At 42.2% G+C, this 19,906-nt stretch overlaps 2 protein-coding genes across 5 annotated transcripts in view; one reads left to right on the forward strand and one right to left on the reverse strand.

Moving 5' to 3' along the window:
- Positions 1-275, reverse strand: part of CBX3 (chromobox 3) — a 13,027-nt gene extending 12,752 nt beyond the window's left edge. For both annotated transcript variants that reach the window (XM_026033377.1, XM_026033376.1), the window contains exon 1: positions 257-275. The gene's annotated coding sequence lies outside the window, so the exon portion shown is untranslated. The remainder of the gene's footprint in view (positions 1-256) is intronic.
- Positions 276-930: 655 nt separating this feature from the next.
- HNRNPA2B1 (heterogeneous nuclear ribonucleoprotein A2/B1) lies at positions 931-12,091 on the forward strand. Of its 3 annotated transcripts, none has more exons than XM_026033375.1 (12): positions 931-1,263; positions 4,591-4,701; positions 5,326-5,472; positions 6,423-6,633; positions 6,940-7,041; positions 7,130-7,210; positions 7,773-7,835; positions 8,318-8,437; positions 8,717-8,839; positions 9,190-9,272; positions 10,597-10,727; positions 11,523-12,091. In XM_026033375.1, exons 1-10 carry the CDS (start codon positions 1,252-1,254, stop codon positions 9,249-9,251), a joined length of 1,032 nt encoding a protein of 343 aa, XP_025889160.1. In that variant the 5' UTR covers positions 931-1,251; the 3' UTR covers positions 9,252-9,272; positions 10,597-10,727; positions 11,523-12,091. The 3 variants fall into 3 exon arrangements, with proteins under 3 accessions (XP_025889160.1, XP_025889158.1, XP_025889159.1); XM_026033373.1 differs by having other exon boundaries at positions 7,130-7,219; positions 9,427-10,727; positions 11,523-11,803; XM_026033374.1 differs by having other exon boundaries at positions 9,427-10,727; positions 11,523-11,802.
- Positions 12,092-19,906: the final 7,815 nt, after the last annotated feature.

Below are 19,906 nucleotides of genomic sequence, written 5' to 3' on the forward strand. Positions count from 1 at the left end.
TGCGGCGGGCGGCCTGGCCCGGCCCCGAGCGAGCAGCGCGGAGGGACGGGAGCGGGCGTTAGGAAGCGTTTCTGGGGGTGGCTAATAGCGTTTTATTAGTGCGGGAGCGGGTTGCGGGTCGGCTCGCGGCGCTGCGCCCCGCGCCAGGAGCCGCGGGGAAATGCGGGCCCGCTCCGCGGGGGGGAGGGGAAGAGGGGGCGGGAAGAAAGGAGCAGCCCCAGCGCCATTTCCCTGCTGCGCGGGCGGCGGCACTCACCCTTTGTGGCGCCGCGTGCGCAGCCGCTGGAGAGAGAGACGGGGGAAAGGGAATCGGGGAAGGAGAACGGAGCGGGGGAAATAAAAATCAAAGAGCCTGGAGCGCGTGGCTTTCCCGATGGGCGAAGTCCGCGGCCCGTCGCAGGCGGTGGGGCCGCGGCGAGGTCTCGGCGCCAAAATCTGGGCAGTCCCGACTTCCTCCCGCCCGGGCGGGTGGAGGGGGGAGAAGGGGCCACCTCGGCGGCGAGGGGGCGGACGGCGGCGACCGCGCCGCGCTGCTGCCCGGGCCCTGCCGCCACCGCAGGTGGCCGCGGGGCGGGGGGGGGCTGCGGGGAGGGGGACACCCGAGGCGGTCGCCTAATTATAACCCCTGGCTTTGAGGTTGAGGGTGCGGGGCGGTTCGGCAGTTTCCGGAGGAGAGGGCGGGGGGGGGGGGGGGGGGTGAAGGGAGGAGTGGAAATGGTGCCAACTGCGTTCGGGCCGTTTCGGCTCCGCTCGGGCGCATGCGAGAAGCCTCTTCCGTSGTCGGAAATTGCCGAGCGCACCGGGGAGTCGGGGACTGCGGCGCCTTTTTCTCTCCGGAAATTGCCGAGCGGGCTCGGGCGCCATTTCGGAGGGCTTCGGCAAGTTCCGGAAGCAGCCGAAGCGAGGCGAATGGGCTGCCAGTCCCATTTCGGCTTTTTCCGGCGGCTGCCGAAGTGGATAAGCTCGACGACGGCAGTGCCTTCGGCTCATTCCGTAGACGGCCATTACTAACGGAGTTGATTACTTTTTATTACGTGATTAAAGCACATAGGGGCGTTGTACAGAACTGCGGCCCCTTCGGAGATATTTAACCTGCCGATTCGAGCTTTTTTTGACCAAAACATCGGAGGCGAGCCTGGGCTGGAGAAGGAGGGCGCTAGCACTACGTGGAGCTGATTTCAAATTACGTAACAGTTCAGGCAGCCATTACTGAGCAGTTGTGCGGTATTCTCGAGCAGGGATACTTTAACCATGAAGAATATGGTACGTGAAAAGGGGAAAAAAAAAAGGCGCAGACGCTGCTTTTAGGGAGGGTGGTGTGCTTGGCTATGCAGTGGAGTGCTTTTCCAGGAGCGGYGGCTCAGGAGCAAAGCCGTCCCCGCTTAGCTTAGCTTRGCTTGGCTTGGCTGTGGCTGCTGCTGCTGAGCCCCGCTGGAGCCGGCGCGGGCGGCCGCGCGGCGCCTTCCCGGAGGAAAAGCGTTAGCGGCAGGAAGGTTCTGGAAGCTGCGGCTGGTGCGCCGCGCAGCGAGGAGCGGAAGCCGCCAATGCGGCTGCGGTGGATTCCTCAAGAGCCTCCTGGCGCAGGCTCGGGCCGAGCCGCCGCTAAGGCGGCGCAGCGGGGTGAGAGCGGGGGCGCGCGCCCTTACCGAGGTCGGTTAGTGGGCGAGCCGGGATTCTCCTTGGCCTCCTGCGAGGCGCCGGCCGGCCGCGGTGGCGCTGCCGCTAATGGCGGTAGCGAGGGGGAGGGGTAAAATGGCGGCGCCGGGACTCGCTCCCGCGCGAGGCGCTCGGGGTCGGAGCTAGGACGGGCAGGGGGCGGCCGGGAGGGCACATGGGGCTGCCGGGCCCTAAGGGAGCGGGAGGCATCGCTCGCAAGCCCTGCCCGCGAGCGCGTGTGGGTGCACGCAGGAAGCGGTTTGCAGCGGCTCATTTCCGTTTATCCGTAGGGCCCGCATGTTTGTTTATTTTATTTTTAAAATTTGGGCTCGGTTCTTTACGAACTTCCTTCCTTCCCGCCGTGTCGGCCTCCCTGGCAGCGGCCGCTCCTGGGCGCCATTTTGCTCGCTGGCCGCGCGGCGGGGGCCGCTGTTGTCCTGGTCTCCGCCACATGGCGGAGCCGCGCTGGCAGCCGCGGCGCGCCCGCTCCCGCCGCGCCGCGGGGGAAGGGCGGCAAGCGCGGGCCGCGTAGGGGGCGTTAGGGGCCAGCGGGGCCGTGCCGGGTGGGGCGAACAATAACGGCTACTTTTTTTTTTTCTTTTTTTTTTTCGCCAGTAAACCAGTTCCATTTTTGGCGGGCAGTGCCAGCTCAGAGATCCCACTCAGTTAGCTCCTTTAAATCTCCTTTAACCTTCATTTTTGTTAGGGCAGTTCTTAACWCGGCAGAAGTCTACAGTCTGCTTGGAGTATTTGTGCATAAATTATTACAACTTAAAACGGATTTCCTTGGTCCGRTAGATTTTTCAGTATAGGCTTTATGTTTTCCAGTCCTTTGTGAAGTGTTGCCTTTAGCCTATGAAGGCAGGTTTAAATTATTTTAAACCTTAAGATTTATAGATTTAAAACAAACTTTTATCTTGCAGTTTGTTTCTGCAGTAGAATGTGTTCTGGAAACCTTCAAAGCTTTGATTTATTTATTTTACTTTTTGTTGCTGCCTCTTATACGGGCTCAAGATTCATGTGTTCTACAGTTTCAACATGTAAGGGCTGTTACAGATTTTCAGAGCTGTCTGGATCTTTGTCACAGGTTAATTCTAGACAGGAATTTYAGCCTCTTAAAAGTGAAATAACCTTTAATGAAAATAGGCTATGTTCAAAGGCTCTGCCTGGATTAATGGAGCAACACGTTTATGATGTTTTCACACATTGGTTTTGATTCAAGAAGTGATAACTTTTTTTTCATTGCCATGTCCTGCTTTGAGTAGGGCATGTACTGTATGACAGCTAGTATGCAGGAGATGAAACGCATGAGAATTCTTAAGAGCTCAAGAATATCTTGTTTGTTTTATGATTTTTAATAAGGAAGGATACATATCTTCATCTTTCAGTAATTAAGCCTGGCTCTTAGAGCTCATGGTATCCTGGAATGGCTTAAATTTAAGTAAAATTTCAATTACTATTTCCATAAGTAAATGTAAAACTTAGGAGGAAGATTAGTATGCCTACTAAATTTTCATGTGATACTGATATTTCTAACCTAGCTGCATTATTAGAGACGTGGTGATGGATTATGCAGGGAAATGTGTGTGTGTGGTCTGTGAAACTGAAGCTAGTAGTTTCTTATTTCCTAGCAGAAGAGCAGAAATAGTGTGGACAGATGTGGGGTTTTTTTTGTTTGTTCGTTTTTTTTTTGCCCACATCTTAAAATTATTTCTCATCTAGTTACTTTCATCCTAAATGATGAGTTGCCACATGTGACGGAGTAATCCACGTTGATGCACCACTCTTCATTTAAGAGATTATGAAAGAAAATATAAGTTTACCCTTTTTAAACTCTTTTGTGTGAAGTTTCACCCACCTGCACAAGGAAAAAAAAACTCCTTTGTGCTTTTAAGAGATGCYAGATCCAACAACAGATTCCATATATTTTTTCCTAAGTGACAGTGAAGTTGATGGTAAAYACTTCTTTTTTGTGTGGGAGAGACAAAAAGTTGTAGGACCAATTGTGGACCTGTTTTTCTTACAGACAGCAACGATAGGATGATGCAGTTCTATACTGCTGCTAATAATTTTATGTSTTGTTACGTGGTTCTAGATGATGTCTCATTGGACAACCCTAGAAAGTGTATGTTGGAATCTACCATTATTGCCTTAACGCTTTTCTAAATTGCATTATTCTCCATTTTTGTGTATAGATCAAATTCCTTTTTTTTTTCCCATTTGTCTGCTGTACAGTGGATAAGCAGTTATACTGTATTTGCTAGTTATAGCTAATGGTGCAGTGGATGAAAAAAGAAACCCAAGTGGCAAGCAGGTGTTCACGCTTTTAAAATGAGTTATTATAATGCTGAAGTAGTCAGTATTTGAGCTGTATTTGGCCTTACAGGACAGTTGAGCAGGATTATGAAGTCCTTCAAAGATTGTGAAATTTCTTGTTTTTTTAATGTCCTGGGTAAATAGTATTGTTGCATTCATGGACAACAAATTGATCTAGAATGTTTTTTTAAAATACATGCTAATTGAAATAGAATCAGACGGTATGAATGGATTCCTGTTACCTGTTATGAGAACATTTTGTTCTCATAGTTTATAGCATTGTGGGGTTTTTTGGTGCAGCTTTAAAAAGCTTATAAAGAGCTTTGGTAATTTTTTCTGAGGGCATTTAAATGTGATTGAGTCTTAGTATTTGTAGGAGGAGGTGGGAAAAGCACATTTTGAAATCTGTATCATAGAATTGCTAACATTGCTTAACTTCTCAAAGTCGAACAATGAGCCTRATCATTTTAGGCTCATCATTATAGGAAAGAGTCTAACTCCATTTTGAAAAATAATTCCCACTGAAAGATTTTGACCAAGAAAATGTTACCTAGTTTCTGATAATGCAGTGGGGAGATGCTGTAAAATGTACTAATGCAAACCTCTTTTCTGTGATAGAGGGAAAAGGAGCAGTTCCGCAAACTGTTCATTGGTGGTTTAAGCTTTGAAACAACAGAAGAAAGCTTGAGAAACTACTACGAACAATGGGGAAAGCTTACAGATTGCGTGGTAAGTTGGGCATGCTGATTTGTAAAGAAGATGTAAAATGATTAGTTTCCTGAACAGTATGCGGGGGGGCGATGAGGGGACGAGGAGGAGGAATGTCAAATTTCCTTCAGTTTACAGGCTTTTTTAACATCAAGTTCATAAAAGCCCTGGGCRTGCTTTGCCTTCCAAACTCTGCTGATGGAGTTAGAAATGCAGTCTGTTTCCTGTATAAATCCCTTAGACTGTGTTCGACTGCCTATTTTGGCAGTTCAAAAGTAACTTTGATGCCTTTGCCTGGAGGTGAATGGGGAGGTGATTGTACAGACTGCTCTTCGTCTGCTGTGTATGATTGGTGACCTTTGGTCAAAAGAGAATACTGGGGTAAGCAGCCTCAGTGAGGGTGGAAGTGCATATTCTTTTTACAACTTGTGATGCCTTGCATCTCTGCTACCTCTTTTGCAAAAGTTGCTCAGTGAATTTAACCTGGAAATGGTAAATGCATATTTCATAACTATACTTAAAAGTGGTGAAGTTTTGAAATTGAGGAAAATGTAAATGAAGTTTTACATATTTTCTTTGAGTATTGTTGTATTAGACTTAAAGTGATACGTGTAGAAATGGTTTAAATACATTTGCTTTTTCTAGGTAATGAGGGATCCTGCAAGCAAAAGATCAAGGGGTTTTGGGTTTGTGACATTCTCCTCCATGGCTGAAGTTGATGCAGCAATGGCTGCAAGGCCTCACACAATTGATGGAAGGGTGGTTGAGCCGAAGCGAGCTGTGGCTAGAGAGGTAGGTTCAGCTTTGGAACTGCTGAGAAGAAACTGCTCTGTTTTAAGGGATCTCTGTTTTGGTCACACGAACTCTATAAAAGGTCTGCTGTGGAAGGAGAATCATTACTGTTACTAGACCTCAAAGTAGTAAACTCCTGCTAATCCCATCTGAGGTCTGTTCAAGGTCTTTTGGGTATTTATAAAGTGTGTAGAGTGGTGACATACAAAGTTTGCATGGGATTGTTCATTTGCAGGCATACTTGATTTTTTTGATTTCCAGAATACAGATAGCGTGGTTCCGCAAAGAAGCAGTTCACCCTGCAGTAAACTTTCCAGCTGGGTTACTGAGGGGCGAAAGCAGATTTGAGCAGATCTCAGTTTGCCACATCAGTGGATCTCTGTGAGAGTTTACGGGTTACATAAGGTTAGACCCAGGTTTCTAATGTGTTTTCAGTACGATTCACTGCGTTCCAATTCAGTYGGAATGTAATGTGTTCTCCCATAAGATGAAAAGAGAAAGTGAGTCATTGAATGTTCGTATATTGAATAGAGATGAAAATATGTGTTTGTGGGTTCACTGTGGTTGAAGGAATTTTACTGTTGCTGCGAGTGCAATGTGGATTTCACAGCTCTTGGGGAAATGGAGGAAGGTGACATGTTTAGGTATCAATTAGAAAGATCATGCTTACTTGATGGTACTAAATAAGTTGGAGTTCTTTCCAAGCAGTTGATGGTACTTTTTTATCTAAATCTGTTGAAGGAACTTCAGTTTAAGTGTTTCACATCATTTAAGTACTTTCTTCAGTATATTTAAAACATTACATGAAGGGGAGGTGGGTCCCCTCCTGTCCTCTTCACACTCAGAAGAGATGTTTCCAGGATATGCATCATCAGCYAGTAGTCTTGGGAAAATGCTTATTTATGAAATCGTTTATTTTCATAGTTACTAGGGGATATTTTTTTTAACAGGAATCTGGAAAACCTGGTGCTCATGTTACTGTGAAGAAGTTATTTGTTGGTGGTATTAAAGAGGATACTGAAGAGCACCACCTTCGTGACTACTTTGAGGAATATGGGAAAATTGATACTATTGAAATCATTACTGACAGACAGTCCGGTAAAAAGAGAGGGTTTGGCTTTGTTACATTTGATGACCATGATCCTGTGGATAAAATCGTATGTAAGTAGGCTTTGCTTCACTGTCACTTGATAGTATTAATATTTATTGTTGTGGTAGTTGTTTAAGATTAATTCAGACTGCTCTTTTGCATGAGTATTTGCAACATCACAGTATTAGCAAATTGTGTGGGAGCATATGCTACTATTTAAATGACTGCTGTTTTTCCCTAAGTAGTCTTTTTTCATTATTATTATTAAATAATATTAAAAGTTTGGATTAATTTGGAAGTTACTGTATTTTTGAAGCTTAATACTGTTGGTTGTTCCCAGATGATAATTAAATGGTTATTCTCTTCTCTGGTTACAGTGCAGAAGTACCACACCATCAATGGCCATAACGCAGAAGTACGGAAAGCCCTCTCCAGGCAGGAAATGCAGGAAGTTCAGAATTCTAGGAGTGGGAGAGGAGGTATGTGCAAGTGCTGATTAAGGCTTTGTGTGTCTCTGGGTTTGGCTTGGTTAGTTCGCCATCAACTTGAAATTTGAAATGGTTGTAGGGAACTTCGGCTTCGGTGATGCGCGTGGAGGTGGTGGCAACTTCGGTCCYGGACCCGGCAGCAATTTCAGAGGGGGAGCCGGTAAGACAGGCATGTTTGTAACTTTTTTTTTTCTTATTTATATCACTTTTGATTTGAGGTAACTTGAATTTAAACAGCAGTAGCTTATAAATGTGGTAGTTGGAGGGTTTTGTTTTGTGTTTTTTAAGAAAAAGTACATAGCAAATCCCTTAGTATACAGATTTAAGATGTGGACACTTAGCAAACTTTTTTTTTTCAGGATTATATTAATAACTAAGGTCAGAAATTTGCTAAAGAGTTTGGAGATTTCTCTCCTGCAGCTATATGGAGTTCTCAGGAGCTTTTAAAATGGGAGGAGCTCTTGGCTGCTTACATTACATGTAAGCTAAGAAGTGAAATTCTGAATGTCACTTAAGGCTTCCTGAGTCCAGAATTAAAACTTGCTGATTCATGAAGGCAAGGAAGTATAAAATCTAGAGTAATGATAATATTTTTTTTCTCTCTAAATGTGTGAGTTTATGACTTAATCAGCAGTCTCTCAACTCAGGATGGTAGGGGCTGCAGAAAAATCTTTCAGTTAGTTTGCTGCTGGTGAATTGAGTTTGCTTATTTCTTCCAACAGACGGATATGGAAGTGGCCGTGGATTTGGTGACGGGTATAATGGATATGGTGGAGGACCTGGAGGTTAGTTTACTTCTGTGCTTGTGGGTTTTGTTGTTGTTGCTGTTTTTTATCTTCTTGATCAGGAAGGCTTTTACATTTACTTACGAGTTATATAAAAAACATTTAAGTGGTAAAGCCTTTTTGTTTCATATAGGAAAAATGATGCAGTTGACTTATGTTAAAACTTTCTATGGGAAACTGTATCATTGTATCCTGGATGGCCACCCTCTTCTCTAGAACGGAATTTCTTAACATTCCCTCGGAAAAAAAGAGGTTTTAGTTTGTCTCTTCACTGCTGTGTTTAGACGCCTGGTTAGTAGATTTTGGTAACAGTTCATTTGGAATGGAGGTTGGGGTTGTGCCTTCAAAAATTCTGTAGAAATTTCTTTATGAAACTCTGGCTCTTTTACTTTCCTTTGTATACTTCTAAGGAGAGGTTTCTCTGTTGAATTTAGTTGCTTTCTACCTTGAAAAGTTTATTTCAAAGGAATGTTTTATAACAGGTGGCAACTTCGGAGGTAGTCCCGGTTATGGAGGAGGAAGAGGAGGATATGGTGGAGGAGGACCTGGCTATGGCAACCAGGGTGGGGGCTATGGAGGTGGTTATGACAACTATGGAGGAGGTAACCTACTGGCTTGAAATATTCACGTATTTTAATTGTAAATCAGTGTAAATCTGYGCAAGTCATTTGAGAATGTTCTGTTTTGGGGGAGGGAGTGGGGGTTGTCTGAGCGCTGCTTTTGCTTTCCACAGTGTGGAAAAGCAGCTTATTTCTTAGGCTGCTTGAATAGCTACACGTTCTGCCTTTATTTAAATTTCCGGTAGTGAGGTAACTTTGTGAGTGCTCTCTTGTGGTTCTTAGTTCATCCACGCATTTACCCTTTGTATATTGATAATGCAGGCAATTATGGAAGTGGAAACTACAACGACTTTGGAAACTACAATCAACAACCCTCAAATTATGGTCCAATGAAGAGTGGAAATTTTGGTGGCAGCAGGAACATGGGGGGACCATATGGTGGAGGTATTGTATACATCTGAGCTGTCCTGGAACCAAGCAGTGGATGAACTGCTGTCATTCCCTGCCGCGGCGTGGGTGGGAGGAAAGGCTGGGAGGTGAGAGAACCTCTCSCACAGCAGACAGGCTAGTAATGCCCTTGCTCTCTCTGTAAAGCTTTCCTGGGCACCCTTCCCCTGCCCCCAGGTTCTTGTTGTCTGCTTTTGGTTCACCTTGTTTGTAGACGGGTGAAAGAGGGAAATGTAGCTAAGGCCCACTGAATTAGTGTTTTTTTTTTTTCCCCCCCCTTCGTGTTTTGTTTCCCCAAAAAATGCACTGATGTAACCACTTGGTTTCTTACTGTTCTGCAATTGCAGGAAACTATGGTCCAGGGGGCAGTGGAGGAAGTGGTGGTTATGGAGGGAGGAGCCGTTACTGAGTTTCTGCAAGCCTGCCATGGGTAAGTATGTTTTTAAGTCCTAATATTGCAGTGATTCTTGAGAGTAGCTGCAGGAGTTAAAAGCTTTTTAGGATCATATTATCTTTCCTTTAAAAAATGGTTAGATGAATAATTTCATAACCTATTTTTTTACTCTTTACTTCTGTTGAAACAGGCTTCACTGTATAAATAGGAGAGGATGAGAGCCCAGAGGTAACAGAACAGCTTCAGGTTATCGAAATAACAATGTTAAGGAAACACTTATCTCAGTCATGCATAAATATGCAGTGATATGGCAGAAGACACCAGAGCAGATGCAGAGAGCCATTTTGTGAATGGATTTGGATTATTTAATAACATTACCTTACTGTGGAGGAAGGATTGTAAAAATGCCTTTGAGACAGTTTCTTAGCTTTTTAATTGTTGTTTCTTTCTAGTGGTCTTTGTAAGTGTAGAAGCATTCCTTTGATAATGTTAAATTTGTAAGTTTCAGGTGACATGTGAAACCTTTTTTAAGATTTTTCTCAAAGTTTTGAAAAGCTATTAGCCAGGATCATGGTGTAATAAGACATAACGTTTTCCTTTTAAAATTTAAGTGCGTGTGTAGAGTTAAGAAGCTGTTGTACATTTATGATTTAATAAAATAATTCTAAAGGAAATATTGTGTAATTATAGATTTTTTTTTTAATATTGTAAAATAAGGCAAGGAGTGGGTAGTATAAGGTCCCACAAATAATATAAAGCTATTGTTGTACATGTTAAATTAAATGCTGGTCAGAAAAAAAGTATGTTGTCTGTAAATGATCAGGTTTAAAGTATCTAGATAACTTAAGGGTTATCTCTGCAAGGAGAAACACCTTTTTAGATCTTTTAGATGCTGCTTCTTCCATGGCAAGGAAAGGAAATATCCCCAGCGAGGTACTCTTCCAGGGACACAGGTCTAGTACGAGAGAACTCTTGAGAACGTCACTAAGTTCAGCCAGTCTTAAAAAGCTGCGCTGTATTTCTGCAAAGCTTTAACTACGGTAGTTGTATAAGGATGTCAACGAAGGCTATGGGGTGTAGAGCAAAGTAGTTCTAAGCTTCAGTTAAACTTCTTTAGGTAAGATCTTATTTACTTTTCCTTTCTTAATTGTTCCAAAATTGAGCAACTAATACTATACTATATGAAAAGTATTTTTTTGAGTATAGTGATTATTGTATGTAGTTTAACATAGCAACGAATTAACAATTACCAACTGAAAAGAACTTTGTGAATCTGTTTTCTTGTATTTATTAAACTTTTTACAAACAAATTCTTATTAATTTCAGCTACTTAACATATTTCTTTCCTACTGGAATCTAGCTATGATATGAATCCTGGACAAGCATAGACTGCTGCCACTGTATACTGCTACAGTTGAACAAATGAGACCTGCAAGTGTCCATTAGTAAAGCTTTGCAAGGGTTCCATCCCTGGTGTTGGTAGTTAAAATGGTAGGTCACAAGTTAATTAAATCATACGACTTTACTTTTGCATCCTGCAACATTTTATTTTTTCTTGGGAGTCTGTGCATTATGGTGGTTGCAAGGTAATGCAGTGAAGGTAGTTCTGTGCTGTTGAAAATGAACAATGTTGCTGTGTATCTTGTCTGCAGTAACCTACTGTATATAACACGTTTCATCCTGAAGGTTCCCAAGTAACTTTAGACCTTTTTCATATAAGGAAAAAAATTGCACCACTGAATACATCTGCCTCTGTGAAGGAATGTGTCGGCTATTCTTTAACAACTGCATAAGCAGTTCTTTAGGAGGGAAAGTGAATGCTTCAAATGAAACTGCAGGTGGTATTTTTATGAGTGTGTAATGTAATTACTGAAATTGGAATTTGGCTAGAATGATGAGGTTTCCACCATTTTTTATAGTTCTTGCAGCTAATAAACCTTAGTGCCAAATTTAATCAGCCTTACTCTCATTGCACTGAATGTGTATTTCTCCAAGAAATTTCACTAAGTAATGAGTTACTCGGAGTAAGGATGGCATAATATGCTCATTTTTTATTAAAAATCAGCAAAACTCACAAAACAATTTCCAAGTTCTGTTGCCTTTGAAAGGCTACACACTAGAGAACGTGGACTCAAATAATGGAAGTCCTGTTCCGTTTGTGCCAGACACACCAGTGAACTGCTTATACTTTTTTTTTTTTTTAAATGGCTGAAGTTCCCCTATTGGTAATTTGGTTTAGACATATGTGATAAACATCTTCAGATACACTTTTTTTTTCTTTGGCAGGAAGGTGCCATGCTGCAGGTAACTAATGAAGAAGTGGTCAACCACAGAAACGCTTCAAGAAATAAGAAATTCTGTTTCATCAGAAAATAGTTGTTTTTGCTGGCTTCATTAAAAATCTAGAGGTTAAATGAATTCTGATAAAACATCTCAATTAGTACAGCTCCCTGTAACGCTGTTCATTTTTTTTTTAAATTAATAATTGTCTTGTAAACCTTTCGAATAAAATTCAGATTGGTTAGGTGAAACAAATCACTAATGTTAAAATAGCAGACACTGAGTAGAAGGTGTAACTACATATTTTTATAACTTTCATAGCTTTAAAATAAAGTATTTTTATACCAAAGTAGTTCTAGTGTAATGCTTAATAAAACCTAGTCTGTGTCTAACATTTAAAGTAACGTTGATGTGCAGCTTCTAGACACTTTCATGATCTGAAACATTTTGTTTTTGAGGTGGATTTAAAATCCCGTTAACTTCACTAAGTGTATTCACAGAGCTTGTATCTCAAACATAGGCATCTGTTCCCTTTCAGGAGAAACAGTGCTACAAATTAAAAGACTGATTTTGCTGTTGGACACAACTGCTTTAAAATAGCTTTTGGCTATGTTTTATATCACCGTTTTAAAATTAGTACCTCCTTTCCTGTTAATGAAATGAAGCACTTGAGAAAAGTCATCAAAATGTGTTAGGACAACAGCCTTATCCTTCCTGCCAGTAAAGAGCTTTTAGAACTGAGAGGGAAAGGTGGAATGCAAGGGGAAGTCCCAGCTGTACCAGCACTGTTTTAATAGCTGTGTCTTCTGGGGGAGGAAAAAAAAAAAAAAAAAAAGCATGATCTTGGAATAGCTTCAGCTGGGAGTGTATTTGGGAGAAAGGTGTATTCAGTCTTTGTGCTGTTTTAACCTGCTACATATACAGCTTATTCGAAACTCCGAATTTCTGTGCTTAGCTGTGATAGAATGATAATGTCTTTAACTTCAGATAATTCAGAACCATGTAAGAATGTTGTGTATGGTTATCTTGTGTATTTTTAAGTTGAATCACATGGGTGACAACAGGGCTGCAGTGGAAGCGGGAAAGGAAGACAAAACCTGCTTTACTTCTTTCTCCAACAAAACTAATTTACTGGTTGTACAGGAACTTGCCTTCTTTCCTGGATTCAGTTTAGTTAGTGGAATTTTTGCTTTACAGTTGCCAAGTCTACATCTACATCACCTAATTCAAATGAAAAAAACACTTTTTCTGAGATCGTAGTTTTACAATAAGGTCCCAGATTTCTTTGAATGAGATGTGTTATGGTTTTCATAATGAAGGTATTTTAATATCTGTCTACTGTGTGTGGGTAAGAGTCGATAAGGGACAGTGACATGTGAAAACCAAGTTACTGGAGGTTCAAAGTCTTCAAAGCTTGGGACTGTTGATTTCCCACACAGTTGCGTTTCTGCACGTTGTTGCCCCTTCCCCCCACGCCCCCTTCCCCAGTATATCTTTAGAAGTTAAGCAAGTGATGATCTGGACTTAGTGATGAATTCAGAGCGAAATCATTGTTTTAAGTCAACCTAACACCAAAAGCTCGCACTCTTGAATAAAAATGTGCGGTTGGTTATTGTTTCCTAGTCTTAACTTTTTTTTTCCAAGTTGATGTTACATCCCTTTTCAGACTTTTGTTTTGCAAACAGCAGCGTTGCTGGTAAGTGCATTAGCCGTGATGTTTAAAAATGCCACTAGCTCCATCCTCCCCAGCAGTGAGTAAGCATGGTGCATAGTTTGCACTGTAATGCACTAGGCAGGCCTGAAGTGTATGAAGAATGCCAAGGAGGTGGTTGCCAACGCTTGCCAGCTTGCCTGGCTACCACATGCTGGGAACTTGGACRAAGGTGGTGAATGACAACATAGCTTGTTGGTAAACAGTGTGGGGAAGAAAACACACTACAGCACAACTACCATGCATGACAAGTATGGGGAAATTGTATTTATTATGTCCATGAAGAGAGAATAATGCTGTTCTTCGGGCCACGCGGTGGAACTTGCTCTTCAAATTTACTCTAAGGTGTTGAAAAGTAAGTAAATGTGTACAATTGTGGAACTAATGCCTGAACTTTTTTCATAATTAGGTAGTTTACTTGGGTAATTTCAGGTTCATGGTGTGTGTATATATTCTGGGYATGCAGTCAAAAACTGAAGAAATTCTTTTTATTCTCTTGACGGTTTAGCAACTTGAGGACACCTGGGAAGGGGGATGGGCTGTTGAGCCCACACGGAAGCACAACTTTGCTTCTAGGTCCAGGTTTGTGGTTGGCCTTCTAAAGCAGAACGAGTAACACAAGGGTCATTCCGTCACATTCTGTGATTTAGAGGAGTGCCACCAGCCTACTCCTGTTTTCACACTGATAACGTTAGGAATACATGGGAACATAACCCTGGAAGGGGGTTCTTGGGCAACACYAATCCTTTTGGCCTGGAGTGACATAAGGGCCCCTTCACTGGTTGTCACCTTGCCTTGCAGGTATTAGTGTTCACTCACATCGCAGCCAAAATTTGGGATCATCAGAACTGGGGTTAACAGAAGCAAGAGGCGGTTCATTTAGCAGCAGTAAAAGTTAACCCATGCTCCACTGTAAGTAGCCATCTGGCTTCGACAGGTTGCCAAGGTCTTCACAGAGCAAGGTTGGGGACTGAAGGTTACAAAGTAGCTGCTTCAACTTCCCAGACTTGCGTTGTATGAACAAAGTAACATTGAGAGTTTCTTCTAAGAAAGGTTCYGTGTTCCACCTCAGCAGTTGCTCCACTGGCTACCTCACTGATTTTTTGGCGTGTGAAACGTCTGTGGCTGACAAGTTTCAAGGATTTCCCTGTGTCCTCTTGCTACTTAATTGAATAAATAGTTTCTCAGTAGAACTTGGAGCTTTTAAGCTTCTATAGCCTCGTCTACTGGCTTCTTCCCTCTCACGCTGTCGGGGTCCTTGACAGAACCTAATTTCTAATTTCCCCAAGACAAATGTGCTGGGTTGCATTCCAGGGGCAGCAGCTGAGCTGTCAAGACTCTTCGCAAAAAGATACTAGCAAAGTTTCTTCTTTTTTTTTYYTTTTTTTTGGTCTCTTTGAAGTTCATTATTGATGTTTACCTCATCAGAAAATAAGATCTTGTGCAAAAACATTATAAGCTGTTAGTTTCTGTAAAAAAGATCTTGCATAACACCGAAATGTTACATTAAAACTGCACTTAAACGCCATAGTATTGGTCCTTATTGAAACTTGTGCATTGTGTCAAAGCAGCACGCTGTGTCTCTGTGATGGTTTATTTATAATATTGTACGTAGYATTTAGTCTTACATTTTATGAACAGTGCTTAGTGTGTTCCGCTCTAATAAAGTATTAGATGCGTTGGTTTCTAGTGCATGCTTACCACTAAAAGGTATACATCTAAGAAAACAAGCACTTTCACAGCTGTTGTGCAGTGCCTCTTCCTCTTTCTGTAAGCAGTAATTGGAAAAAATACCTGTATTTTGTGTTTCCCACCCCCTTTTATCCTCTATGTTTAGTTCAGTTTCTGACTGTTTTATCTGTGCTTGTATAGTGGGATGGTTTATGATATGACAAAAATGGAGGGTGCTATTTGAATTTTAAGGACTGCTGCTTTGTTTTTCCAGTGTAGACTGTGGAGGATTTTTTTTTTTTTTTCCTGAGAATTATTTCAGTTAAAGTTTTTGTTTAACAGTGCTGATTTTGCTTGAGTGTCTCCTGCTGTGCAGTATCACCTTTTAGCGTATAGGCTGAAAAGAAGACTATTTTAGTGGAAGTGTACAGTAAGTATTTGCCTTTGGAAGAAAGTTCAGTATAAATAAACCTGCTGTTTTTGTACCTGCCTACCCTAACTTTCACAAATAATTTAAGGAGATGAAAAAATAGCAAGAAACCAAGACCAGGCAAGAGATTTTTTTTTTTTTTTTTTTTTTTTTTTAAGGTTATTCCCAGACGGGGAAGGTACTTCATCTAAGTTAGGCAAAACTTATAGCAATCTGCTAAAATTTAAACAAATAGAAAACTGTTCTGAATTCTACATATGTCATCTTGCTTTTCTTCGTGAGTGGGAAGGGACCTTCTGAGTTAATGGTCAGAAGGGCTGTGTGGTCAGCTGCAACCTYGTCTCTTCCCAAATACATTAATTTACCTGAAATATTTTTGCAGGAGTAATATTGCTAATTGATGCATCAGAAATAAACASAAAAGTTCTTGGAAGAAGAAATACAGTTGTTGAATAATAAAAAATGGAATTGGCTGAGGGATCTCCCTGTTCTTTTTTCTTCCATTACAAGCAAGTGCTCTTTGAAAGTTGAAGTAGGCTCTCCTATTTTCATCATGAAAAATCTAATCAGGTAACCTTCTCCCAGTGCAACATGTGCTTTATTTTCTCACTTGACACATCAGCTTTGCTCCTTATAAATGATGTACTTGGGGCACTGGCTATTTCTTTTTTTCTTTTTCTTTCACTACAGGATCATAGAGTTTTGTTTTACAAGGCCCTAAAGCTTTGAGACTCAGAATTACCACTGTCCTAAACAGCTACAGAGGTGTGTAGGGGTTTTTTCTTTCTTTCTTTTTTTTTTTTTTTTTCTTGGTCATTCGTTGAGAAAATTGAAATCTTAACTGATCTTATTTCTTTTCTTTCTGGTTATACTGTTTACATTCTGATTTGACCGTGTGTCTGGGCATTAGGAAAATGCTTCCGTCACTCCTGCAATGGATGATGTATTGGCTTGTGTTAACAGGTCTTCCCTGTCATCCCTTCACTGAAAATGTCAAAATAGAATCATTTAACTTTTTTTTTTCATCAGGCTAACTTATCTGCTACACTAAGTGTGTTTCCTAAGGCTCTCCTTTTCTGTTTGACATCCTTTCTTCCAAGAATCACATCCTGCTTGTGTTTGTGTCAATTTTGGGCAGCAATTTTATTATTTTCCCCTGTATCTTATATTGCAAATAATTGGAATAAGTGATACCTGAGTGTCTACAGGCCTTCCTTCCTTCCATCCATCCTTCCATCAACTTGCATGCTCACAATTTAGTTGCATGAAGGTGAAATTTTCAGAGTGTTTGCTCAGTGTTCATCACCACTAGGCCAGTAGAGTTACGTCACCTATCTTTGGTTTCTGTGTGCACTGGTGAGGCTCTGGAATGGGCAGTGAGTGGCTGCAAGTGTGTTTATGAAGCAGCTGCTGAAGTGTTGCGTCTCTGGAGTGCTCTGAATCACCTTGGTATTCCACAGGGCCAGATTTAGTGTGTTCGGGCAATAACCACCAACAATTCCTAAGGCATATGGAGAAACATCCAACATCATGTCTGCATCTGACGTGACCTTTGCTGCAGACTAACACAACAAATCAGAAGAGGTGGTGCTGTGGCTTCAGTGTAAAGACAGTCTGTAATCTGAGGCTCCTCAAAACACTGGGAAACTTCTATAGCATCGAATCTTTTCTCCAAAGCTAAAGATATGGGATTCACTTCATCAAATATGTTCTCAAGATTTGGAAAAATATTAAGGCTGTTAGGTTTCTAATGTCAGTTGCTGAAAGCAGTCATTTTTTTTCCCTTACAGAATAGTGATTCTGGAGTGTGAGATTAGAGCTCGACTGCAAAAGACTCTTGTCTCTGTGAATGTCTTGTTTCTGAATCTGCCTGAGTGGGGTGGTCGCATTTGTAGCTTGGCATCACGAGGACTGAAATAGGGGCTAACTGCCTGGGTCACATTTGGTACCCTACTAGAAGTGGCAACCTGCATATCTTCCAGCAGCCTCCCCTAAGACTGGTAGGGGGAGAGAATGGAATCTCTTGTAAAATCCATCACCTACACAGTTATAGTCAGTTTGTTTTAGAATTCCTCACTATCTGAATCTAAATTTTTAAAGTGAAGTTTAACTGAGTTTAATGACATTGACCTTCTAATATATTCCTGGTTTTTGTTATTATTTAAGTGAAATTAAGTCATCAGGCAATAACTACTGACTGTATGCCAGCCAAMAGGCAATACATATGTTTTCACGCTTACACACTGCACATTTTCTGTCTGCAATAACATCAGCAATTGACCTACAGAACCCTACACCATTTTGTCCTAAGGACCCTTTGGTTTTAGAGTAGCACCAAGGTTGGGAGTCTGTCTGATCTCCCAGTCTGGAGCTGGGAATGAAGGCTCTGGCAGAGCAGGGGTRCAGGAGCTCTCACATCTGCACTTGAGGCTGCTCATTGTCATTTACCCAATGGGGTTCTTCCTCTGGTAAATGACTTTAATAATGCTGCACTGTGGCTTTGAAAAGTACTCTCACTGCCATTGTTCCATTATTTCTTCCTTCAACAAGTGACACTAAAATATACTCCTGCCTGCCCATACTTACTTTTAAACATCTTGTTTTCACCACTGACAAAGCAGCTGCTGGAGGAGCATGGCTCTGTGACTAGCGATCACAGCAGCTGTAGTACAGAAACAACAGTACATGTAAGATTTTATAGAATCCGTTTCAAAATATGAACTCATGCCAGTGACACACTATGTATGGAGATCATAACGCAACAGGAACCTTTGAAACCTTTTTCCCCCCCTCTCTCAGTTTTGGCTTTTGACAAAACCTCCCGGCTAGTGAGTTAGTTGTCGCCCACTCAAGGGAGGTGATCCAGCAGTGAGTGTTGCCAGCAGGTTGAGGGAAGGAATCCTGCCCCTCTGCTCAGCTCTGGCGAGGCTGCACCTGGAGCATTGGGGGCAGTTCTCGGCTTGCCAGGACAAAAGGGMTGTGGAACCTCTAGAGARGGTCCAATATAGAGCAACAAAGATGATTAAAGGACTCTAACATCTGTCTTACGAGGAAAGACTAAGCGAGCTCGGCCAGGTTAGCCTGGAGTAAAGAAGATTGAGAGCAGATCTGATAAATATGTTTAAGTACCTGAGGGGAGAATGTAAGGAGGAAGGGGCCAAACTCTTCTCAGTGGTGGCCAGTGATAGGACAAGGGGCAACGGGTACAAGTTGAAACACAGGAAGTTCCATCTCCATGTGAGGAAGAACTTCTTGACTRTGAGGGTGACGGAGCCCTGGCACAGGCTGCCCAGAGAGGTTGTGGAGTCTCCTTCTCTGGAGATTTTCAAAACTTGCCTGGATGCCGCCCTGTGCCCCGTGCTCTGGGTGTCCCTGCTGGAGCAGGGGGGTTGGACTGAATGATCTTCAGCGGTCCCTTCCAACCTCAACCATTCTGTGATTCTGTAATGATGGTGAAGATGTACGCTCCCATGTTAGTTACACTTGCCTTCAACTCGTTGCTCCTTCCCAGTGATAAAAAATAGCTGGAGAATGCTGCCTACAGCTGAACACTTATTTCCATGCCTATGCATCTTTTGGGATTAATTGCTGGGCTGCTACTGAAAATAGGAGGRATGTTTCCTCTTGAAAAAGCCATGACTTGTTTATGAAGAATGGATTTCTTTAAACATTCCTTGCTGAGTATAGGACTGAGAGTGATTCCTTCATCATTGTAGAAGACTTAATATTACTGTCAAATACATTTCATGCAGCAGTCTTTCACTTCTGCCGCTGGAGGGTGTGGAAGTTCACACCTCTCTCAACRGGCTGATTGCAAACATGAAACTACAATGATACTCAAAGACAACCTTCAGTTTATGTTTGGAAGGATTTCTGCACAAACGTAAGGCCAGMGATTTACACTAAAACACACATACACATCCAAATATCTCAAATTCTGACCTTCCTTCTGCCATTTAGTTTTACTTGGAGTAGAGAATACAGGCTGAGGTTGTTTCATTTAGTGAATTATCCATCAAGCTGGTATCTTTGAGGACTTGGTTTAAACTGCATTTACCTGCTAATTAATAATTCATAGCATAACATCGGTGCTATTTACAACTTAAAGTTAGGGAAGAAAATGCAAAGTGAGTAATTTTTAGTGCCTTTGTGTTTGGAGAGGGCATTTTGGGGYAGGCTATGTGAAGAATATAATACATCCATACTAACAAACATATTCAGTTTGGGTTAGGACAGAGGTTTCTTTTTTGTCACACCCTGAGCTGAGGTGGGTCCCATGCCCAGCATGACAGCCTAGTGCCGTGTCTGTACCAGGGCTTGTGGGCCCAGGGGACTTGGAAAGGAAGAATTGTTTCCCTGTGGGATGCAGGCCATAAATAAAATAGCTGCTAAAGAGCCACTGACTCCAYTGCTGGTTATCTAAGCTATTCCTCTGAAATAAAAAAAAAGATCTCTTCCAATGTCTATGCTCCCTTCTTTCAAATGTCTGTATGTACATATGCACACATACGTGTATACATAGATGTATCCTGACACTGACAGAAAGAGGAAACTGCCAATGAAAGTGGGGCGGCTCTT

This window comes from Nothoprocta perdicaria, unplaced genomic scaffold (genome assembly GCF_003342845.1).
Source record: "Nothoprocta perdicaria isolate Ctin4 unplaced genomic scaffold, notPer1 scaffold_128, whole genome shotgun sequence".
Lineage (NCBI taxonomy): Eukaryota > Metazoa > Chordata > Aves > Tinamiformes > Tinamidae > Nothoprocta > Nothoprocta perdicaria.